This window comes from Acipenser ruthenus, chromosome 54, assembly GCF_902713425.1.
Source record: "Acipenser ruthenus chromosome 54, fAciRut3.2 maternal haplotype, whole genome shotgun sequence".
NCBI lineage: Eukaryota > Metazoa > Chordata > Actinopteri > Acipenseriformes > Acipenseridae > Acipenser > Acipenser ruthenus.
In genome coordinates, this window is record NC_081242.1 from 4,138,728 (window position 1) to 4,164,327 (window position 25,600).

General features: G+C 41.5%; 1 protein-coding gene across 2 annotated transcripts in view; it reads right to left on the bottom strand.

Annotated features, from left to right (window-relative positions):
- Positions 1 to 17: 17 nt before the first annotated feature.
- LOC117398126 (adenylate cyclase type 2-like) overlaps positions 18 to 25,600 on the bottom strand; it is a 38,170-nt gene continuing 12,587 nt past the window's right edge. For both annotated transcript variants that reach the window (XM_033997109.3, XM_033997108.3), the window contains 24 exons: positions 24,520 to 24,717; positions 23,749 to 23,910; positions 22,437 to 22,586; positions 21,649 to 21,794; positions 20,970 to 21,081; positions 20,603 to 20,730; positions 19,262 to 19,420; positions 18,381 to 18,507; positions 18,007 to 18,183; positions 17,350 to 17,393; positions 17,164 to 17,223; positions 15,065 to 15,134; positions 13,547 to 13,644; positions 11,812 to 11,896; positions 10,953 to 11,090; positions 9,876 to 9,929; positions 8,957 to 9,135; positions 7,642 to 7,726; positions 7,368 to 7,526; positions 5,927 to 6,073; positions 5,435 to 5,536; positions 4,104 to 4,218; positions 1,855 to 1,979; positions 18 to 955 (listed from right to left, as the gene is read on the bottom strand). In XM_033997109.3, the coding sequence (XP_033853000.2) occupies positions 812 to 955; positions 1,855 to 1,979; positions 4,104 to 4,218; positions 5,435 to 5,536; positions 5,927 to 6,073; positions 7,368 to 7,526; positions 7,642 to 7,726; positions 8,957 to 9,135; positions 9,876 to 9,929; positions 10,953 to 11,090; positions 11,812 to 11,896; positions 13,547 to 13,644; positions 15,065 to 15,134; positions 17,164 to 17,223; positions 17,350 to 17,393; positions 18,007 to 18,183; positions 18,381 to 18,507; positions 19,262 to 19,420; positions 20,603 to 20,730; positions 20,970 to 21,081; positions 21,649 to 21,794; positions 22,437 to 22,586; positions 23,749 to 23,910; positions 24,520 to 24,717 (2,964 nt within the window). In that variant the 3' untranslated portion in view covers positions 18 to 811. The remainder of the gene's footprint in view (positions 956 to 1,854; positions 1,980 to 4,103; positions 4,219 to 5,434; positions 5,537 to 5,926; positions 6,074 to 7,367; positions 7,527 to 7,641; positions 7,727 to 8,956; positions 9,136 to 9,875; positions 9,930 to 10,952; positions 11,091 to 11,811; positions 11,897 to 13,546; positions 13,645 to 15,064; positions 15,135 to 17,163; positions 17,224 to 17,349; positions 17,394 to 18,006; positions 18,184 to 18,380; positions 18,508 to 19,261; positions 19,421 to 20,602; positions 20,731 to 20,969; positions 21,082 to 21,648; positions 21,795 to 22,436; positions 22,587 to 23,748; positions 23,911 to 24,519; positions 24,718 to 25,600) is intronic.

Sequence of the window (25,600 nt, forward strand, 5' to 3'; positions counted from 1 at the left end):
CTTCTGTGAGTTTTCTAATCAGTTTTAAAAAATGTTCTTAATTCGTTGTTTTACACAAACAGTACAGACAACCAATTTTTATAGATAGATCCTCTTGTCACACAGATATTATTTAAGATTTACAGCAGTGAAATCATGGACATAATTTATCTAACTTCACCGGTATTTCAAAACCATACATTAGCTCTCCTTGCTTCTCCTTCATTAGCTCCCAGTGACCAACTGGCTGTCTGTGTTTCAAACACTCCACGCAAGCTGCACCAAGACTGACAACTGGTTTTACGTAAAAATAATTGAAAGGAAAAGAGTTAAGCTGAAAAATAACATATCCCCGTCTTTCAGAAAGGTGGTGGGGGACGATTTGCTACACTTCAAAAAGTGTGCATGTGTGTGGGGGGGCATATATATATATGTGTCTTGCTATACAAAATAAGTTACAAAAACAATAGATTTAAAATACAAATGACATAATCCTAAACAGTTCAGTTTAATAAAGAGAAATCCCGTAGGGGGTGCCATTATCACATGGCTAACTGGTTCCTGTGAACAAAAACAAAGCATTCCAGGTTGCATAATCAAAAAGTCTGTTGAACCAGATCAAATGATTTTAAACATGGAGTAAAATGGAAATGTGAAAAATATCTGTTCAAACAATGAGGCAGTGAAATGGTTAATATCTTCTGCACATCGCCTGTAATGGAACTTTATTGAGAGAATCATAGGATACAGCTGTGTATGTTTAACAGGTGGGGGGTATAGTTATAATGCTGCTACTGTTAATTAGAGGTAAGAGACTAGATTGCAAAGTCTATCAGGGTAATTGAATTGCTGTTTTGCCAGCGTCCATCTCTACAAAGTATGTCTGCAGGTCTCCCTTGCCCTTGACTTGAATCACTCCTCGCAGCGAACACGAGTATCCCAGAGACTGCAGGATGTCAGCAGTCTCTTCTGTAACCTGCAAATGAAGACAAGATATTTAAATTACATCCTTATCCAATAGGGAGCTGCCAATTACATTACGCTTCTCCACTGTCTGCAGCAACTCCGCACAACAGCTCAGGAGAACTGAAGGTCAGCAGTCCTCCCATGCCCAAGCCAATCGTCTCTACACCCACAAGCTCAACAGCGGATGCTATTGAGCTACCGCCCCCTGGAGGACAAAGGGCAGCCTGCAGGTGTCTGCTCTGAGCTCACTGGCTTGTTCTATGTTTTTCTTACTGATAATTTCTTATATCAACTAGGGGCAGAGTCTTACAGGGGGACAGATAATGTGATTGTAGCTAACAAAATAATTCCATAAATCTTACCTGTTTAGCACTTCCATGAGTAAAGAAACACATGTTACAGTAACCATGTATTTCTATTTTAAAACATGATATCTGGTACTGCACTAGGTTAAAGAAATCCCTGTTTGCAAGTCATGCTTTTAGTTAGTGTTGCACTTCCTTGGTCAGCTGAAGAATATCCCCACTCCTTCGACAGCTTCTTTCTTGTCATTAACCAGTCAGCTGCTTCCTCTATTGACTGACATGCTTTCAGCCAGTGACCCAGAAGACTACTGGAGTGACCTAGGAAGTGCAAGACTATCTGAAAGCAAGGCCTTCAAACAAGTTTCGTAAAATGAAAATACAAATTCTTTAAAAACTGCACATTTGAGACCCATGTAGCTAATCGAAGTGCAACATGGGTCAGATTCATGGAATTATTTTGTCAGCTGCAATCACTTTAAGACTTGACAAAGTTTTGAGATCAATTCAATTAGCTTCTAAGAACTGGACAAGCACTGATGGGCTGAATGGCCTCCCCTCATTCAGAAATCTTGTTAAATCTACCCACAGCACTATTCATAGTCACCTGTATTTTCCCCAGAACTCCAGTGCTGTCCATTCGACTGGCAACATTCACAGAGTTCCCCCAGATATCATACTGGGGTTTCTGAGCTCCTATCACTCCGGCTATTACTGGCCCGTGGTTAATACCTGTGGGAACACACATGAAACATACATGAAACATACACAAAACACTCAGGACACATGCATGAACTATACATTAAATGCACAGGACATACATGAAACATACATGAAATACACATAAAACACACATGACACACACATGAAATATGCAGCAAACACACAGCACAGTAATCACTAATCTGTACATTATCTACTGAAGTACTAAGGGAGCTAGCAGCACTTAAAATAAACAAATCATCATAGCTTGATGGAATCTGTCCAGGAGTCCTCAGTGAAACTACAGAACAGATTTTTAAACCAATATGTATACCGTAACAACATTATAGGTGACAGCCAACATGGCTTTAGGAAGGGTAGATCTTGTTTAACTAATTTACTACATTTCTTTCAAAAAGCATTTGACAAAGTACTGCACGAAAGGCTATATCTAAAGATTAAATCAGTAGGAATAAATGGTGAAGTAGCAGCATGGATTCAAAAACTGATTACAAGATAGAAAGCAGAGAGTTATAATTAGAATCCAAATATCTAACAAGCGGGGTACCACAGGGATCAGTATTGGGACCATTGCTATTCTTAATCTATATAAATGACTTGGACCATGACATAATCAGTAAACTATGCAAATGTGCAGACGAACACAACTGGGAGGGGTAGCCAACTCCCAATCAGCAACTTTAATAATACAAAGAGATTTAGATAAGATCCAAGCTTGGGCTGACACATGACAGATGAAATTCAATGTGAATAAATGCAAAGTCTTGCACATAGGGGACAAAAACATAGAGGCAAGTACAGCATGAATAGTAGAGGAGACTATGTATGAAAAGGACTTGGGGGTAGTAGTGGATAAACGCTAAAGTCAACTAGACAGTGCAGAGAAGCTATAAAAAAGCCAAATCAAATGTTAGGTTATAGAGCCATCCAAGACAGTTGAATTAAAATCTAGAGAAGTTATATTACAATTATACAATGCACTGGTATGATCACACCTAGAATATAGTGTCCCGTTCTGGTCCCCATATCATAAGAAAGACATTGAGGCATTGAAAAGAGTGCAGAGGAGAGAAACACGATTAATCCCAGGATTGAAGGGTATGTCATATGAAGACAGACTGAAAGAGCTGAATCTGTATAGCCTAGAAAGAAGGGGAGCCAGGGGCAACTTAATAGAGGTATTTAAAATTCTCATGTGGTTTAACACAGTAACTGCTGAGAATTATTTTTCACAGGTCACAGAGAACAGGACCAGGGGCCACAGGTGGAAGCTGAAGGGCATATTCAGGGGAGGGGAGAAGGAGCTTTTTCAGGGAAAGGGTGGTGAACCATTGGAACAGGCTGCTGAGTGAGCATAGGTGGGCAGAAGGACCTTTTCTCGTTCTTGAAATGTCTTATGTTCTTTCTTATGTTCTTTCTTGTGTACTGGCCAAACCTACTGCTGGAACAAACACTGGAATATTGGAACAAACCCTGCTTGAAATGTATGCGTTCATATAACAGAATTGAGAAACGACTGAATCAAAAGGAGAGGTCTGAATTCAATAGCACCCATTCTACTGTACAGAAGAGTGTTAACTTTCCTTTCTCTCATGGGTGATGATGGGTTGCTGCCTGACATTTGGTTTTACTGTAATTTGTTTTGAATATTCTTGTTTTACAGCTAATTCAAAATTAAAGAATTCCAAAAATTAATTTTTGTAAAGATATTCCAGACAGACAACACTGGCAATGCGATAATGGTTTAGTATTATATTAAGAGGCAATAGTCGCACATGAATAGGGCAGCTAGAGTGGGATGAGGCTGGTAGAATGGGACCACAGTGTGCTAACTATACCCTACATGATCTTCAATGGCAATGCAGACAGTGGCACTACAATGGCAATAATGGTTCTGTATTACACTGAGGGGCGATGGTAGCACAAGTATAGGGCAGCTACAATGGGGTTAGGCTGGCAGAATGGGACCACAGTGTGCTAACTATACCCTAAATGATCTTCAATAGCAATGCAGGCAGACAGTGGCTCTGCAATGGCAATACAATAATGGTTCTGTATTATACTGAGGGGCAATGGTAGCTCAAGTATAGGGCAGCCACAATGGGGTGTGGCTGCCAGTGGTGGATTTCTTACCTATTCTCAGTTTGAAGTCGTTGAAGGAGTGCTTGTTGATATAATCTAGTTTGCCCATCAAAGTGATTGCAAATTCTACCATTATACCAATGTGGGCATAACTACGATCAGTGTCCTGAAGGGGGAGACAGAAATATTACAAAATGAATGAAAACCAGCAGTAAGTGGCTCATAAAAACAATTCTTATTATTTACTGATCTTTATATGATGTTTGCAATCATTCTGAATGTTTCCTATTGCAATTACTCAAATGTGTTGTTGATCAGTCTGTGCTGCTTTGACTGAGTTCTGGAGCTGCTGTTCAGCTCCAGTTGCCTGCCATTGATATCTGTAGATAGTGTATTTATAGAATATCCAGCGCCATCTGGATCAACTTTTGTTTTGCTGGCAATACGCTAGCTGTGCACTAGATGGCGCTGGCTCTTCTATAAATAGTGGCTGATCTAGCCTATATGTATGTCAGGTAATTGGAAGATATTTCACGTGTCTTTTGTTATTTTTACATTTATTTATTGTTTTATTTGGTTTGATTATTCACTGATGGTGAAAATAGAATATTTGTAAAAAAGGTGGACAACAATAGGGGAACTAGTATAACTCTCTTAGTGTAACTCTCTTGGTGTAGCTCTCTTGGTGTAACTCTCTCGGTGTAACTCTCTTAGTGTAACTCTCTTGGTGTAACTCTCTTAGTGTAACTCTCTTGGTGTAGCTCTCTTGGTGTAGCTCTCTTGGTGTAACTCTCTTGGTGTAACTCTCTTAGTGTAACTCTCTTGGTGTAGCTCTCTTGGTGTAACTCTCTCGGTGTAACTCTCTTGGTGTAACTCTCTTGGTGTAGCTCTCTTGGTGTAACTCTCTTGGTGTAACTCTCTTAGTGTAACTCTCTTGGTGTAGCTCTCTTGGTGTAGCTCTCTTGGTGTAACTCTCTTGGTGTAACTCTCTTAGTGTAACTCTCTTGGTGTAGCTCTCTTGGTGTAACTCTCTCGGTGTAGCTCTCTTGGTGTAGCTCTCTTGGTGTAGCTCTCTTGGTGTAACTCTCTTGGTGTAGCTCTCTTGGTGTAGCTCTCTTGGTGTAACTCTCTTAGTGTAACTCTCTTGGTGTAGCTCTCTTGGTGTAACTCTCTTGGTGTAACTCTCTTAGTGTAACTCTCTTGGTGTAACTCTCTGGTGTAGCTCTCTTGGTGTTTAGTAGATATTGCTATGAATTGTGCTGAGCTTTTTAAACATAAGTTTCAAGGATGTTATAAATACCATGACTGATACATAGGAGAGGCAATCATTTCATTTGTACAGTGTTCTAGTAAAGTGATTAGAAATATTGATTGTAAAATACCTCATTATTTCCAGACACAGTATTCAATCCAGTTGCTGCCATGTACGTACTGCAGATAGTTTTAATCTTCTCAACTCCACTGAATTTTGGCTTTGATAACAGCTGCAGGCACAAAAATATGACATATACATTTATCATTACAAATAATTACATAACAAATTACAAGGTACAATGTCCCCCAATCCTGTTTGACACTACAATATAATCCCGTCCTGGTGACTGTGTTAGTTTACTACATTCTTTCAGACTTCAGTTTCATCAAATAAGAAGGAACTATATTGTAGTGTCAAACTGAACAGGACATGATGTGAATGGAATGAGGAAGGCTGCTCAGTCCCAGCACTTAGGATTCTCCAGACAACCTCAAAGCAGCTCAAAGCAGGTAAGCAGCTCAAAGCAGGTAAAGTCAGATACAGAGAAAAACTCAATACTGGAGCAACACAGAATGATTGCAAACATCATACAACAGAAAGGGCAATTTAAATGTGTTACCTCGTCAAAGTCTGAAATTATTTCATTGAGAAGTCTGAGGCACTCCAGTCCTTCGCGATTCACATCACTTTCTGAGTAAAACACTTTGAAATCAGGAATGGAGGCGAACATCACGCAGACACATTCGTACGACTGGCTGTACAGATCCTGTGAGAAGGAAAGAAATTAAATGACAAAATACAGTATCTGCACTGCTAGAAGAAGCTACGAAAGTCAAGCAAACAAACAGCCACTGCCTTCATCAGTGGAATGTGTGTGTGACAGATACTGGAAGAAGGGTCTGTTTCTTCTCCTGTTTGTTTGTTAATTGGGCGGATCTTGTGATATTATAAGTAGTTCATCCAAACAATCAAAAACTCTGCAGACGTAAAACTAGAAATCACAAAGAAATGTGTATGTCAGCATGGTTTTAGGAAAGGGAGATCGTGTCTAACTAATCTGCTTGACTTTTTTGAGGATGCAACATCGACAAAAAAGTGCATTCTATTTTCTGTTCTGAATGCCCCTTTATCTAATCTCCATTTGTGACCCCTGGTCCTTGTTTCTTTTTTTCAGGTCAAAAAAGTCCCCTTGGTTGACATTGTCTATACCTTTTAGGATTTTGAATGCTTGAATCAGATCACCGCGTAATCAGATAAAGGGGCATTCAGAAAAGAAAATAGGAGGCACTTTTTTACACAGAGAATTGTGAGGGTCTGGAACCAACTCCCCAGTTATGTTATTGAAGCCGACACCCTGGGATCCTTCAAGAAGTTGCTTGATGAGATTCTGGGATCAATAAGCTACTAACAACCAAACGAGCAAGATGGGCTGAATGGCCCCCTCTTGTTTGTAAACTTTCTTATGTTCTTATGTTCTTATGTGTAATGTGTGTGAGAGATATTGAAATGTTGAAGAATGGCAAAATCTAATGAAAAAATAAAATAGCTTTTTAATAGAAAATATCTGCAATGTATAAATGATATTACTATTCAGAATACTGTGCATATTTTCGTATGCATGTGAAGTTACATATACTAAATTAAACTTCAATTCAATGACACGTTTCAAGTAGAAGTGTTTTTCAATGGCTTCAAATCGAAACGTTTGCCATTGAATTGAAGACACAGAGAAAGACTTCTAGTGGAAACGTTTGCCATTGAATTGAAGACACAGAGAGACCCCTAGTGGAATGGTCTCTTCCATTATTTGTTATTTGTTTATTTAGCAGATGCCTTTATCCAAGGCAACTTACAGAGACTAGGGTGTGTGAACCATGCATCAGCTGCAGAGTCACTCACAACTACGTCTCACCCGAAAGACGGAGCACAAGGAGGTTAAGTGACTTGCTCAGGGTCACACAATGAGTCAGTGGCTGAGGTGGGATTTGAAGCGGGGACCTCCCGGTTACAAGCCCTTTTCTTTAACCACTGGACCACACAGCCTCCTTCCATGTTCTCACCTCATTGCGTCGGTTCTGTCCGATGAACTGTGTGGCTACGTGGGCTGGCAACACGTTCTCCAGAAGAACTTGGTTCAGATTCTCCATCGTCTCGATTTCCTCACGCTCCTGACCAAACTTCCTCTTCCACAGGAAGTCCAGCCGGGAGTAAAACTCGTCCTGAGAGGCGACACGATGACATGCTGATCATTCTGATGGACTCCAATTTCAGTTCAATCCACTTTCAATTTAGTTCACTCCCAATTCAATTCCACTCCACTTTGAATGAGCTTACCTGTCTGGCGAGCACCAGTACTGTGAAGAAAAACACAAAGAGCCAGATTCCAGCCATGACTTTGGGCTCTTTCAACACCCCCGGCCTGCAGAGAGGGAGGCAAGAGGGGGCAGCACAGTTCAGTACAGAACAGAGGGAGGTGCAACACTGAATCACACCCAACAGGACTGTAACATCATCTCATTACCACATACAGAGCTGGGGCACTTTCATTTAACATTGTACTGCAGGGGTCAACGAAGGGAAAACAAATATTGTGAAGCACACTTGAAATCAATAAGTGGCTCAGCACAGCTGTAAGGTCAGCAGAGGATGTTTCCAACTCAACCAGCCCAGACACGGGAACAAGGAATTGATAAACTGGGGTGCATCTTGACCTTGTGTATGTTCTGTGCCTGGAACAACATTATAACACACAGCAAGAAATTGATAGTGTTTAGATGTTGTTAGGAAAACAGAGTGGAAGCAGAGCTCAAAAAGTTCAGCTTCACATACATGCAGTAAGGTAAGATATATAAGACAGGCACTCATTAGTGCGACGTAGACAAGCTGCCTGAATCCTCTATTGAAGACAGACCATCTCCGTACCTGAGCTTCTCCCAGAACATTAGGTAACCGATCACTATCTGATTTATGTTTATAACTAGGTGATGCATTTGTTGCATCTAAAGATAAATTTTAAGCTATGGGTGTGTCATTTTTTAATATTGGAATCAATAAATGGAAACTTACTAACATAGCCATTGGTATTGTGCACGCTAATTTGCACACATCCATTTTTGAATGAGAGGCGGCCATTTGGTCCATCAGTACTCATCCAGTTCCTAGCAGATGATTGATCTCAAAACTCAAATCGGGTCTCAAAGGATCCATTGACTCAGCATCAACAACACGGCTAGGTAACCCTTGGTAACCATTCCATCCCCTCACCACTCTCTGTGTAAAGAAGCATCTCCTTCCCTCTGTTCTAAGACCACTTTATTTCCAACCTTGTGTCCTCTGGTCCTGGTTTCTGTGCTTAAGTATTGGCTGGAGTTTGTCAACTCCTTTAAAATATGTAAAAGACTTAATGCTTCATTATTCTAAAAAGATTCATATCTCCATTATTATTATTATTATTTGTTTATTTAGCAGACGCCTTTATCCAAGGAGACTTACAGAGACTAGGGTGTGTGAACTATGCATCAGGTTAAGTGACTTGCTCAGGGTCACACAATGAGTCAGTGGCTGAGGTGGGATTTGTACCGGGGACCTCCTTTTCTTTAACCACTGGATAGTTCATTTCTTCAAGCTTTGGGATTAGTTGATTGCTTACCTGCTGGAGTTTGTATACAGCTCGGACACGTAGTGGTCTGACCGATAGCCGTAGCTGTACAGGAAGATGACCTCATAGACCACCAGGGCAAGGGTCAGCAGGGTCAACTTGAGTTCAAAGTTCATGCGCAGGAAGATGGAGCAGCTTAGCATACTGAGCAGACAGCAGTACAGATAATACTGAGGAGAAACAGTGTGAGAGCGGACTGTCAACTGTTAACAGAGAGGGTAAAGGAGCAGGCTAGTCTAGTAATCTTAAACTGCAGTTACAATGTCATTCCAGTACAGTCTAGTCTAGTGATTCTAAACTGCTTTACAATGTCATTCCAGTACAGTCTAGTCTAGTAATCTTAAACTGCAGTTACAATGTAATTCCAGTCCAGTCTAGTCTAGTAATCTTAAACTGCAGTTACAATGTCATTCCAGTCCAGTCTAGTCTAGTGATCTCAAACTGCAGTTACAATGTCATTCCAGTACAGTCTAGTCTAGTGATTCTAAACTGCAATTACAATGTAATTCCAGTCCAGTCTAGTCTAGTGATCTCAAACTGCAGTTACAATGTAATTCCAGTCCAGTCTAGTCTAGTGATCTCAAACTGCAGTTACAATGTAATTGCAGTCCAGTCTAGTCTAGTGATCTCAAACTGCAGTTACAATGTAATTCCAGTCCAGTCTAGTCTAGTGATCTCAAACTGCAGTTACAATGTAATTCCAGTACAGTCTAGTCTAGTGATCTCAAACTGCAGTTACAATGTAATTCCAGTCCAGTCTAGTCTAGTGATCTCAAACTGCAGTTACAATGTAATTCCAGTCCAGTCTAGTCTAGTGATCTCAAACTGCAGTTACAATGTAATTTCAGTCCAGTACAGTCTAATTCAAAGCTAGCATCTCTCTCTGTTCATTTGAAGAAGGGCTACTCACTGGCACAGTGTACAGATAGTTTGAGTTTGTTGAAACGGGCTCTGGCAGAAAAAACTAGAAAAAAGTATAACAAAGAAAGACAAAAAAGATATAATGAAAGAAAGAAATAAAACTTAACAATCCTGTTAAGTTTGCCACTACAATATAATTCCTTCTTGGTGTCTGTGCTAGTTTACTACATTCTTCCAGAGTTTAGTTTCATTAAAGCTGCAGACAGACAAAGGCAGACACACAGACAGTGCCCTACAATCCTGACCTGATTTGTACTTCCACAAGCTACAGTCTTTTTTGAAAGATGCTCATGTTACAGCACACATGGATTACCATTTAAATACACGGTATCTAATACTGCTTTAGCTTAAAGGAATACACTAGCTGTTCACTAGATGGCAGTGGCATTAGTAATATAAAGATAATGGCTGATCCAGCCTACAGGCAACTAGAACTGAAGAGCAGCTGCTGCTTGACTGTCTTAGTTTCTTCTAGTTTTACCTCGGCAATGTTGAAGTAATTGTACCTGACAAAAGAATGACATACATCTGACCCATTTTGCATTTCCAGTAGCTACACAGGTCTCAAATGTGCAGTTTTGAAAGAAACACATGTTATAGCAAACATGGATTTTCATCTTAAAAGCTGTGGTGTGTTAAAAAAAAGTTCTCAGTTTCTTTGACTTAAGTTCTCAGTTTCTTTGACTTATTCTCAAGATATCTGTTACACTTGCACTTCCTAGATCGCCTCAGCAGTGTCTTCTGGGTCACTGGCTGAAAGCATGTCAGTCAATAGAGGAAGCAGCTGATTGGTTATTGAGAGGAAAGAATGAGGGGTCAGGGACAATTTCACCCTCCAGATGACCAAGGAAGTGCAACACTAACACAAGCATTGCCTTTTTTTTCACCTAGTATAGAACAAGATGGTTTAAAATGAAAATGTTATAAGATTTCTTTCAAAGCTGCACATTTGACAGGTGTACAGCTGATGGAGGTGCAGGGCAGGTAAGTATATATGGAATTGTTTTGCTTGATATAAACACTTTCAGTTAGCTTGACTGTAACTAAAGTGTTTGTTGATACTTACAAAGTTGAGTAAAGCCATGAGGAGGATCAGTAAGATTGTAATAACTTGTACAGGAACTCGGACGAGAGGCTGCTTGATTACAGCTGCAGAGATGGAAGGAATCCACTGGACAAATCTGGGACCTTTCTGTGTCCATCTCTAAAGAAAGAAAGAAAATCACAATTACCCTTAAAGTTTACCAGTTTAAATGTGCATGGTAAATTGCAGTTTTTACCCCCATGCTTTCCCCATGGCTATGCACTCGGGACACTGATAATCGGGATTTCTGTGCTTTACAATGCTTCCCTATGCTACACCACACCTCTCTGTGCTTTACAATGCATCCCTATGCTACACCACACCTCTCTGTGCTTTACAATGCATCCCTATGCTACACCACACCTCTCTGTGCTTTACAATGCTTCCCTATGCTTTATCACACCTCTCTGTGCTTTACAATGCTTCCCTATTCTTTATCATGCTTTCACTGTGCTTTACAATGCATCCCTATGCTATACCACACCTCTCCATGCTTTACAATGCTTCCCTATTCTTTATCATGCTTTCACTGTGCTTTATTACACTTTTCTATGCTTTTATATCCACTGTATATCCCCCAGATTTGGATACTCTCAATAACTTGCTAATAGCTAAGAAGGTCCTTAGCAAGTTTCATCACAATCGGACAACTGGTTCTCCAGCAAGTTCAAATGTAAGTGTGACCTACAGACAGCCAGCCTCTATATACCCCCAGATTCTCTAGATATTTGTAAAAATGTCAGTGTAACGTACATATGAAAAGACATTTGAAAGCACATCATACTACACTGTGTTAAAGAAATCTCCGCTTTCAGATAGAGCTGCACTTCCTTTGACTCACCGTTAGGTGTCCAGCAAAGCAGGTGAAGAGGAGGAGCAGGAAGATGAAGAAGGAGACTCCGTACGAGATTCCCAGAGCAGTGTTCCTGCAGAAACAGCAGAGGAGAGGAAGCAGGGATTCAATCATTGAGACACTGAGAATGACTTCTAGTGGAAACGTTTGTCATTTCTATCTATCTGTCTATCTGTAACGGGGGGAGATCTGTGCTGACTCTTCTGGTGCTGCAGGAAGAGGGAAGCAGCCTTGTAAAATCCGTCAGTCAGTCATGGCAGTGACACGGAGAGGGTGTGTGGGCTTTCCCTCTCTCTGAGTGGCTGAGAGGCAGGCATTGGTGGGCTTGCTGGCCCTATAAATAAGGTTCTGCTGTTCCCTCAGCTCGGCCCCTTTAAGACGATATAACGAGCCAGCGGGAGCTCTGCTCCAGGACCGAGCCCGGCTGGTAAAAGAAAAAGGAAACAAAAAGAAACTCCAAAGAGAAGAAACTAGAAAATAATATTTGTAGCGGGAAAACTTTGGGCCGACCACATAAAGTATATGAAAAGCAGGCTGACGGAGCCGAGAAAGTGTACGGTGGGGACCCGGGCCGTGCGGGTAGCGACGGTTGGGGTAGCGCTGCTGATTGCAGCACCTTTTCTTTGTAGTTTTTGATAACTGTGTTTTATTGTCTCTTTTTGATTTTGCCTTTTGTTATTATTATTATCTGAGAGCACCTGCAAGTGTGTCAGCGGGTCTGTGTACCTGTGGGTATTTCCGTGGTCCTGTTTACCATCACTGGTACTCAGACCATGGACAACTGCGCCCTCTGCAGGATAAAACATGCACTTGGAAATAAAAAAATAAATAAAACTGGGCATCTGTGCGGTGTTTCAAGTACACCCTTCTGTCTCCCGTGTCAGTGAATACCCACACCCTTCCATCTCTCTGTCTATGTACTGAATACTGAAATCTGTTTCTCTGTCACATTTATTAATGTTTAAATATTTTTTGTAACGCTGTGTCTTTAACATTACATGTCTGTGTCTGTGTTTGTGTTTCTGTGTTGCTCTGTGTGTGTGTACCTCTGTGTGTGTGTACATCTGTGTGTGTACCTCTGTGTGTGTGTGTGTGTGTATGTCTGTTATTCTGTGTGTCTGTGTGTACCTCTGTGTGTGTGTGTGTGTGAATCTGTCTGTGTGTATGCGTTACTCTGTGTGCCTGTGTGTACCTCTGTGTGTGTGTGTGTGTGTGTGAATGTGTGTATCTGTGTGTGTGTATCTGTCTGTGTGTATGTGTTACTCTGTGTGCCTGTGTGTACCTCTGTGTCTGTGTGTATGTGTTACTCTGTGTGCCTGTGTGTACCTCTGTGTGTGTATGTGTGTGTATGTGTGTGTGTGTATCTGTGTGTGTATCTGTCTGTGTGTATGTGTTACTCTGTGTGCCTGTGTGTACCTCTGTGTCTGTGTGTATGTGTTACTCTGTGTGCCTGTGTGTACCTCTGTGTCTGTGTGTATGTGTTACTCTGTGTGCCTGTGTCTACCTCTGTGTCTGTGTGTATGTGTTACTCTGTGTGCCTGTGTGTACCTCTGTGTGTGTGTGTGCGCGTACGTGCGTGTGTGCGTGCGTGCGTGTGTGTGTATCTGTGTGTGTGACTGTGTGTATCTGTCTGTGTGTATGTGTTACTCTGTGTGCCTGTGTGTACCTCTGTGTGTGCGTGCGTGCGTGTGTGTGTGTGTATCTGTGCTGCTCTGGTACTCACTTGTAGGAGATGAACATCTGGATGATGAAGACCGCAATGAAGATGAGGACGGAGCAGGCCATGTAAAGGTGGAAATCAGGGAGAGGGGCCCAGCGAAACTGAGAAAAAAACAGAGAGAGAGAGAGAGAGAGAGATGAGAACAAAACCAACCACCACACACAGAGATGAGAATACAACCAATCACCACACACAGAGATGAGAATACAACCAAACACCACACACAGAGATGAGAATACAACCAAACACCACACACAGAGATGAGAACAAAACCAATCACCACACACAGAGATGAGAACAAAACCAACCACCACACACAGAGATGAGAATACAACCAAACACCACACACAGAGATGAGAATACAACCAAACACCACACACAGAGATGAGAATACAACCAAACACCACACACAGAGATGAGAATACAACCAAACACCACACACAGAGATGAGAATACAACCAAACACCACACACAGAGATGAGAATACAACCAAACACCACACACAGAGATGAGAATACAACCAATCACCACACACAGAGATGAGAATACAACCAAACACCACACACAGAGATGAGAATACAACCAAACACCACACACAGAGATGAGAATACAACCAATCACCACACACAGAGATGAGAATACAACCAATCACCACACACAGAGATGAGAATACAACGAAACACCACACACAGAGATGAGAACAAAACTAACCACCACACACAGAGATGAGAACAAAACTAACCACCACACACAGAGATGAGAACAAAACTAATCACCACACACAGAGATGAGAATACAACCAAACACCACACACAGAGATGAGAATACAACCAAACACCACACACAGAGATGAGAATACAACCAAACACCACACACAGAGATGAGAATACAACCAAACACCACACACAGAGATGAGAATACAACCAAACACCACACACAGAGATGAGAACAAAACCAACTACCACACACAGAGATGAGAATACAACCAAACACCACACACAGAGATGAGAATACAACCAACCACCACACACAGAGATGAGAATACAACCAAACACCACACAGAGATGAGAACAAAACCAACCACCACACACAGAGGTGGAAACCAGGAGCTATACAAGATTACATGGCCTTCCATACTCTACTATGATTAAGCATTAGGTCAGGCTTTGGGTTACCAACAAGCCCCATATATATATATTTATTTTTTGTCTTTTAGGAGCGCCCTCTGTCTGTAGTCATTAGTCTCTTTTTTCCCTTATTGTCTTAATTTATTTTAAAAAATTCCTGCTTTTCCTATTTCCCTAATAAATCCACCGCAATTAAACAATGAAGCAATTCACACTCAGCTTTACTTGTTGATTTAAAACCATTTACTTGTTGGTTTATCTCCACAGCTATGACATCATACAGCCAAATTGAAATGAACAGGACGACCCTTATCTTCTGTGATACACTGTGTTATACTGAGCTTTGACTTTGAAACCCAGTTAACCCCCGCATTGAGTTTGAAAATGTTCCTACCTCTTTTTCCATGGACCAGTCCTTAAAATAGAGAGTGATGGGGTTCATCTCGCCAGACTTCACCCAGTGCCTGAAACACAGAGGATGACTCAGGACCACAGCTGCAAAGGACTGGCTTTAATATCAGCGATTTTTCAGCACAATATTTTCATGAACTAGTTTTATCTCAGGGGTAGCACCAAGTAGTTGACTAATGTACTCTGTACACTAAAATGTCATTAATGTATAAATGACATTTTAGAACATTAATAAACAAATACATTCCATGCAGTTTTAAAATATATTGAATATTTACTATACTTTTTTACCATAATTATATATAAATATATTTTTTAAAGTAGCAAATAGTCGACCAATTAGACAGTCGTTCTAGCCCTACTTTATCAAAACACAAGGATAAATAATAAGAAATAACTACTGTCTTAGCTGTGGCCACAAGAGGGAGTCTTCACTAAAGAAATACTTCATTTAACTCATATCCAAGAAGATTACTGAGATAGAAATTTCACAACCATGGAGAAATATACATAATCCCCATACCTGTATGATTTCGATACATGTATGAAATAAACATATCATAACTAATGTATTCTTGCTCAGATTTGTTTTGTGCATCTGTTTCAGTCGTCACATCCTGGGGACTTTTAAGAAGTATAGGCTACCAAGTGGGCCCTATAGCCTGGAGGTCACCAGTACGAGTTCAGGCTATTCCAGTGCCGACCGTGGACAGGAGTGGGGCAGGGCTTTGGTCAGCCAGCGTGTCCTCGGCTCACCGCACACCAGCGACCCCTGTGGACTGACCGGGCTCCTGCGGGCCTGCCTATCTAAAGCTAACCCTCTGATCTCTATAGAGCGCTCAACCCCTGTGATCTCTATAGAGCTCTCAACCCCTGTGATCTCTAGAGCTTTCAACCCCTATGATCTCTAGAGCTCTCAATCCTGTGATCTCCATAGAGCTCTCAGTCCTGTGATCTCTGTAGAACACTCAACCCCTGTGATCTCTATAGAGCTCTCAATCCTGTGATCTCTATACAGCTCTCAATCCTGAGATCTCTATGCAGCTCTCAATCCTGTGATCTCTATGCAGCTCTCAATCCTGTGATCTCTATGCAGCTCTCAATCCTGTGATCTCTATACAGCTCTCAGTCCTGTGATCTCTATGCAGCTCTCAATCCTGTGATCTCTATGCAGCTCTCAATCCTGTGACCTCTATGCAGCTCTCAATCCTGTGATCTCTATGCAGCTCTCAATCCTGTGATCTCTGTAGAGCCCTAAACACGTCTCTAAGTACAGCTGGTACACCATTTAACCTACCAAAATACATTTGATGTAATAATAATAAAACATTGGCATTGCATAGCTTGCTACTAGTACACACCACAAACACACAAAACATTACAGTTGTTGCTGCTGCTGCTTTGAAATGGAAGTGTGTGATAAGAACATTAGAACATGAGAAAGTTTACAAACGAGACAAGGCCATTCAGCCCATCTTACTCATTTGGTTGTTAGTAGCTTATTGATCCCAGAATTTCATCAAGCAGCTTCTTGATGGATCCCAGGGTGTCAGCTTCAACAACATTACTGGGGAGTTGGTTCCAGACCTGGAGTACCAGTTTCTAATGGAAGTGTGTGATGGTGGAGTACCAGTTTCTGTGGTCGGCTGTCACTCTTCTACTAGACCATTCTGTGCCCCCCCTCATTATAAACAGTGCCCCTCCTCAGTACACGATTATAAACAGTGCCCCCCCTCAGTACACGATTATAAACAGTGCCCCCCCTCAGTACACGATTATAAACAGTGCCCCCCCTCCCAGTACACGATTATAAACAGTGCCCCCCCTCAGTACACGATTATAAACAGTGCCCCCCCTCAGTACACGATTATAAACAGTGCCCCCCCTCAGTACACGATTATAAACAGTGCCCCCCCCTCAGTACATGATTATTAACAGTGCTCCCCCTCCCAGTACATGATTATAAACAGTGCCCCCCCCTCCCAGTACATGATTATAAACAGTGCCCCCCCCCTCCCAGTACATGATTATAAACAGTGCCCCCCCCTCCCAGTACATGATTATAAACACTGCCACACTCACTTGTAGGAATGGACACTTTCAATGGGTTCATTCATCTCTTCTGGTTTTTGTGATCTTGCTCTAAAAGTTTTTTAAAAAATGAGAAGTTTGGTAAGTTTGTGTTTGTCATTGAATTGAAGACACAGAAAGACTTCTAGTCACTGGATTTCGTTTATTTTATTTTTTTTTCTGAAGGTTGGTTCTTACCTGTCTGTAGTCCTGTGTTGGTTTAAGTTGTTCATGGGAATTTCCTAAAAGAACGACGTTCAGATAAGAATTGAGAGTTTTTGCCAAATTTGGAAAATGTTTAGTTGATAGGCATACAGATAGAGTAGTCAGATACAGACAGTTTGTTAGTGAGACAGACAGGGCAGTAAATGTATAGACAGACAGATAGACAGATAATGTCGATAGACAGTTTGTTTTGACAGACAGAGAAATAGAAAGAGGGGCGACAGACAGACAAACAGACACACAGAAAGACAGACAGACAGTTAGAAAGACAGTTGGAAGACAAATACTTTAGATACAGACAGAGACAGACATTAACTGTAGAAAGAGACAGCTAGACAGTCAGATACTGTAGACAGACAGACAGTTTGTTAGACAAAAAGACAGATACTGGAGTCAGACAGACAGACAGACATACACTTCAGACAGACAGATGGCAGGACATGTATCTGTTAGACAGACATATATACTGTAGAATGAATGACAGACAAACAGACAGACACTTTAAACAGACAGATAGGTAGACAGAGAGGCAGCAGGCAGATAGGCAGGCAGACATACAGAGGCAGGCAGACAGACAAGCAGACAGGCAGACAGAGACAGACAGGCAGGCAGGCACTCAGTAATACTGACCACCGCGGTGATGTCCGGTGGCGTGTCCAGCTCCATGCTCTCTCGGTGGCTCAGGTGAGCAAAGGGCTTGACCGCCCCCCAGGACTCCAGGTACCGGGCCATTCGGACCGAGGCACGCTGTTTCACCCCCTCAGGAGGAAGGGGAGGGAGGACATCGCCGTTGACCGGAGCAGAGACCTGACAGGGAGACACAGCAACACTGTACACAACCACAGCAGCTACCCAACATGAGGGCTGTATACAACTGTAATCTAGTGCGCTGGCATTGCCTGCTGTGTGCTGGGCAGAGCCTCGCTGTACTGTGTACACAGGGCAATGCTGGCGGGATCACACTATATAACCTAAAAGAACTAGTAACTAAACAACTTCCTCACCCGTGGGTCAATGACGAGGTAGGTCTTTAGCCCAGTTAGATAGCTGTCTCTCGTCTCCCCCTCTCCCTCCTCCACTTCATACTCCCCGTCCAGGTGAGTATATGTTGCTTCTGTGATATGAACACGCCTGTAGAAGAAACAAGCCTGTCAGTAACATCCACCCCCCCCCCCCCCCCCCCTCGTACATTCAAAATCAGAGCTAGCAGTGTGAGGAAACGTTAACCATGACGTATATAAACAGTGCAGAATAGTACAGAATAAGAATGGTTTCTAGTAAACTGTCACATGATCTGAATTGAATGTTAAAGGTTGTTCAGTCCCATGGTTATGCTTTGCCCCATTTTTTTAATATGCTTTACAGTGCTTACTTATGCTTTGCCATGCTTTCACTGAGCTTTATTACACTTTGCTGTGCTTTTACTAAGGGAAACTTTTAGAAGGGTTAGTTTATCATAGTTTGTTTTTTTAATATGCTTGACCAAACCTCACTGTTCTTTACAATGCTTACTTATGCTTTACCATACTTTCCCTGTGCTTTATTACACATTGCTATGCTCTTAATAGGGGACACTTTTATAAGGGAGCTCAAAGCAGCTCAAAGTCAGTGAGATTTAGGGTACCATGTTCATAACTCAACATTGGAGCCTCTCAGAATGACTGCAAACACCATCAAATAGTAAGAAGAACGCGAAGAAGCGATTCAGATGACCGAATGTGCTTTCTGACTGGAAGTGCTTACCCAACAGGAAGAGCTTACCCAACAGGAAGTGCTTACCCAACAGAAAGTGCTTACCCAACAGGAAGTGCTTACCCAACAGGAAGAGCTTACCCAACAGGGAGCTTACCCAACAGAAAGTGCTTACCCAACAGGAAGTGCTTACCCGGGCAGCCCTCCAGACTCCATGTGATTGGCTAGCGTCACGTCTTTGGACCAGACGTCATACTGCCACTTCTGCAACCCGATCACGCCACAGAGAACGTTACCGGAATGCACGCCGACACGCATGTCGATATTGACACCCGTGGCTTCACGCAGCTGACTGAAATAAACAAACAAGCAGTTGGTAACACACATCACCCCTCGCCACGGCTGTGAATCAAAACCAGAGCTATCTGTGTGACGGTGATGACCAGGACGTACTGTATATGGAAACACAGAATAGTATAGAATAAGAATAGTTTCACAGAAATCGGATAAGTGGTATTGAAGACCTAGATCAGGAAAGCAAATGAGGTGTTAGTATCATGGTATAATAAAATAATTTACAGTATATGGAATAGCTTGTTCGCAAATGTAAAAATGGAAGTGTAACATTCAGACAGATGTACCGACAGACAGACACCCCCATATAACCCCAGAATCTCAATATGTTCTGCTAAATAATATTCAAGTTTCATGACAATTGGATAAGCGATTCTCCAGAGATATGCAAAAATGTCCAGAGTGACATATGTGTTTATAAAACAGTCAAACAGACAAACAGAGAGTGCCTTCATCTGTGTGATCTTTGTGTGTGAAGTGTCTGTTTCTTCTCCTATTTGTTGAGTGGATCTTATGATAATATGCATAGTAGAAAAATGGCTTATTTCACGGTGTAAAAATAGGTATTTCAAGATATTTCACTATTAAACATAATATGTATCAAAAGCAGAACAAAATAGCGTTGACAGATTCAAAATGAATCATTTTCTTGAATTATTACACAGCAAATGTTCCTAAATATTTAAATGTTTACCTGAAAAACAGTGAATGCTAAATTGTAGACCACCTTTTAAAGACATTCTATTTTTACCATCAGTGAATTATCTAACAAAATAAAAGCATAAATACATGTAAAAATAACAATAGACACGTGAAATGTCTCCTTCTTGTACTGGACAGAGTGATCTTTAGCAGAAATATTCCAATGTTTGATACAGCTGGTGTCTTTTTCGTTGAAGACATTGTAAAGAAATTGTGTAGCTCTAAACTGGCTGCCAGGTTCCTAAATGCAGTGTAACAAGTAGTGCTACAATCAGCGATAGAAAATATGTATACTTACACTATTCTTTCAGAAATGGGAATTTTCACAGGGAACTGCATATTACACAGCAATGGGTACGTTTCATGGAAATCGTGAAATCCTTGATAGCCGTGAAGAAAATAAATGCCTAACTATAGTAGTTCATGCAGAACTTCAGTCAATCAGAACCCCAGGGAAGTTGAGGTGTCTCTCACTCACGTGATTGAATGGCACATATCCAGACCCATCTTGACACAGTTTTTAGCGTGGCTGGGGAGAGACACAGGCAGGCCAGACACACAGTAGTAACAGTCTCCTAGAATCTTGATCCGCAGGCATTCATTCTCCTGGAAGAAAAGAAAGGAAAACAAGCCTGTCAGGAACATCCGACACGGCTGTACATGCAAAATCAGAACTTTATGATAGACAATAGTATTGCATAAGAATAAACACATTTCATGAATTGGATGTGGTTCTCCAGATAGATGTGAAATGTGTGCAGTGTGACCTGCGTACGCACGACCGCCTCACCTCCACACGGGGCTCATCACCAGCAGGGGGCGATAGTGAGACTCATTACACTCACCTTGGCAATCTGGTCGAATTTTCCAAAGAGTTCGTTCAACATCAGCACCAGTTCTTTAGGAGAGCACATGCTGGCCAACTGCGTGAACCCAACAATGTCTGCATACAGGATACTGCACAATACAAGAGAAATGGAATCTGAATCCTTCCACAGCTCTGTGTACATTCATGAAGGCATTAGCCTTAGAAACCCTTGCTTCTAGTTTTACCTGGAAGAACTACATAACATAAAAAAACTTTTTGATTTAAAAAATATCTGTTACAAGGTTAAAGACATGTTTACAAGCAGTGTTGCAGTTTCTGGGTCACCTGGGGGGTGAAATTGTCCCCCCCCCAATCTTTCCTATCATTAACCAATCAGCTGCTTCCTCAATTGACTGACATGCTTTCAACCAGTGACCCAGAAGACACTGCTGAGGTGACCTGGGAAGTGCAAACACGAGAATAAGACTTGAAAACTGAAAGCTCCCTTTACCCTAGTGTAGAACCAGATGTTTTTTAAATGAAAATCCATGTTTGCTATACTATGTGTTTCTTTCAAATCTGCACACCTGAGACCTGTGTAGCTAACGGAAGTGTGAGACAGGGAAGATTCATGGAATTATATTGTGCGCTGCAATCCCTTTAAGGAGTATTCTGTGTCGCTACTGCAGAAAGTCTCAGTCTGCAGTGACTCCTACCTGACATGCTTGTGCTGCTTCACATACAGGTTGTGGAAGTTGTTGCTGTATTCCAGGTCAGGCTGCTTGTCTTTCAGTCGCTTGATGATCTCAGCTTTCATCTCTAAAGCGATGTAGGCAGGAAGTACCGACAGCAGCAAGTGCTCCTGGGAAATTAAATAAAAACAAAGTTCTCGAACTAGGCCGTTCAGCCCATCCTAGAAGCTGATTGATCTCAAAACTTTGTTAAGTCGGGTCTTAAAGGATACCAGTGATTCAGCATCAACAACATGACTAGGTAACCCTATCCCCTGACACTCTCCGTGTGAAGAAGTGTCTCCTTCCCTCTGTCCAAGTCTATCTCCACTTCATTCCCAGCTGTGTGGTCCTGTGGCCCTGGTTTCTCTGAAGTATTGTTAACTTTACCAACTCCTTTTCAGACTTCAATCAAGACCCCCTGATTGTTCTTTGCTCTAAACAGATTCATATCTTCATATCTCATTTCTTTATGCCTTGGGTTGAGTCTGGTTACACAGGAGAACTCCAATATGATACATGTGTCAAATAACTATGAATTCATTGAAATAATGTATTTTATGTCAGATTGGCATAAAGTAGCATTGCTTGTATCTATGGATAAATACTGTATATGTCAACTAAAGGGATTCAAATGGTCATTACATGGCGCTGGTGCTTACTAATATAAAGATGAATGAGAAAAGAAGAGCAGCTCTGAACTCACTTTAACACAAACCCCACAGTATTCATGTGTCCGGTGCCATACAGGTGAGTAAGGAGGCTAGACTCACCTGCTGTTTCTTCTCGCTCACCAGCTTGCCTCGTGATTGGCTGAAGTTGAGGCCGTCCCTGCAGGTGTTCTGCAGAGCGCGCTCAGTGAGGGTCTTGTGGTACACGCCCACCAGGTTAGCACAAATAAACACCACCACATTGGAGAGGAGCTGAGAGGAGAGCAGAGGAGAGGAGATGTGGCACACACAGAGTAATTAGCTTAGAAGGGGCAGGTTAATGGTTACACTCGGTGTAGCAGCTGTACTTAGAGAGAAATTCTATACAAGGTGATTCTAAAAAGAGAATGCTATACAAGATGATTCTAAACAGAGAATGCTGTACAAGGTGATTCTAAACAGAGGATGCTATACAAAGTGATTCTAAACAGAGAGAATGCTATACAAGGTGATTCTAAACAGAGAGAGAATGCTATACAAGGTGATTCTAAGCAGAGAGAGAATGCTATACAAGGTGATTCTAAGCAGAGAGAGAATGCTATACAAGGTGATTCTAAGCAGAGAGAGAATGCTATACAAGGTGATTCTAAGCAGAGAGAGAATGCTATACAAGGTGATTCTAAACAGAGAATGCTATACAAGATGATTCTAAACAGAGAATGCTATACAAGGTGATTCTAAAGAACAGGAAGAGGACATTAGTTAAGCAGACCTGTCAAGTTAACCTTTAAATATAAAAAATATCTTGACAGGTGTACAAGCCAACATATTCAAATGTTCTTTTGGGACCCTCTATATACACCACAGCACACTATCTCCATGCAATAGTTGCTAACTACTCCAATAGTTAGCAAATCTGCAGAGGAAACAGAAAGCGTCTGTCACAAGATTTCCATAAAGCTGGGTATGGAAATAAGCTGCTGTTGAGTTTCCCCTTTAGATCTGTTTAATGATCTTCAATGACAATGTAGAGAGACAGACAGGGGTTCTGTATTATACTGAGGGGCAATGGTGCTCACGTAAAGGGCAGCTACAATGGGATGAGGCTGGTAGAATGGGACCAGTCAGCGAGACACACACTCACAGACACAGAGACACACAGACATAGACACAAACACAGAGACACACACAGACTCTCACACACAGACTTACACACACACAGACACAGACTCACGTACACACAAACACAGAGACACACACACAGACAAACACAAAGGGACACACACCCAGACACACACACACAGAGACACACACACAAACTCTGAAACACAGACAGGCAGACACATTCGATTCAAATGTATTTATTTAACCATGATAGAACCCTTGAGATATACATCTAATTTTCAAATGGGTCCTGGCAGGAGGCGTGTCTTACCTGCAGTTCCAGGTGATCTTCGCTGTGATTGGTCACTGGCACATATATACTAAACACAACGATGTGTGCCAGCGAGGTCACGACCCCTCCAATCACAGCGGACTTCAGACACAGGGGCAACAGCGTGTACACGATGATCGTGATGAAGAGGAAGAACGCCACCTTGAACAAGAAAACAGGAAGCGATCAGGGACTGAGAGGAGAGGTGAGGGTTGAACTGCCTGTAACATCACAAGACCCAACAAAGAAGAAACAGACACTTCCAGTATCACACACACACACACACTACACTGATGAAGGCATTAGCTGTTTGTCTGCTGGACTGTTAGTTTCTTCTAGTTTTTACTTCACTTAACTTACATTTTTATGAAGAAGTAAATATTTAAAGAAATATGTTTAAGAATACGATTCTCATGTTTATCATAATGTGAGCATTTTTCATATAGGAACATTTCTTTCTCAGTGTCTTCAATTCAATGGCACATGTTTCCACTAGTAGTCTTTCTCAGTGTCTTTAATTCAACAATAAACATTTTCAAATAGAAGGGTTTTCATTTGAAGACACTGTAAAAGACTAGTGAAAATGTTTGTCACTTAATTTATTAAGTTTCTTTATGACAGTATATTACAAAATATTAGAATGCAAATAATACTATATATATATATATATATCCTTACATTGATTTCTATAACTTCACTAGTGATGGACGTTCACAACAGGTAAGATTTAGGGCATTATTTTGTGAACTAAAACACACACTGAGGTGTTACCTGCTCCCAGGCCTGCACCGCCCCCCCGGTGAATGCAAACACGAAGGCCATGGTGATGAGGAAGCCCCACACCAGCAGAGAAAAGACAGCATGGCAGCGCTGGAAGAGGGGCTCCACACACACCAGCAAGAACAGCAGGATGAACACTCCCAGCGCAACGAACACAGTGATCACGAAGCCAAGGTGATCAGAGACAGGCTGCAGAGAGGAGACAGAAGAGACACATTGATAATCAGCTTGTCAGAGACATCCATCTCCCGAATCAGAGATGACAGTGTGAGGAATAAGATGAACATGAACATGTATTATTAGAATGGTATAGAATAACAATTAGCAATTGAATGTTTATTCACAATTTAATAAGTCATTCCAGATATATGCTAAAATGCAGGTGTGAGATACAAACTGACACCTCCCTATATCTGATATGCTAAACAATGTTAGATCCAGGTTTATGACAATTGGATCAGTGAGGTTGCTACTGATCTGTTTGATAGAAATTCCTATCGATTTCAGTTCCTGATTTCCACTTCCATTGAAAAGCACCAGTCATCTCTGCAGTGAACTCTGGGATGGTATATAATTCAGTCAGAGCTCTTACATCACTCATTGTGGGAGTTCACGGGCACTGACTGGAACGCTGTAGGTGAGGGAACAGCAGTTACCTGTAGTGAAATCCACACGTTTTAGGCTTCATTTCTAACCAGCTGACAAGAAACATGTTAAAGGGAACATCTGAGTATCTGCACAGCCTTCACTAAAAATACCAGTCATGTGTTTCACAGTTTTCTTTTATAGACTTCCAATGTAAAAGCACTTAGTAATTGTCACAAAGGCGATGGCAGTGTGAGGAAGCAATCAAAAAGGCAAACAGAATGGGTATCTAGCCAAAAGTGCACAGCTATGGCCAAAAGTTTTGCATCATCTAGAAATTTAGGATTGAGACATAATTAAAAAAACAAACAAAAAAAAACAAAACTATATGAACATAATTTAGATCAACGTCATGTAATCAAAGTGATATCGCAAAAGTCTACCGGAAGCCAATCCTTCTACTGGGGTGCTATTAGCTGCTTGCCTT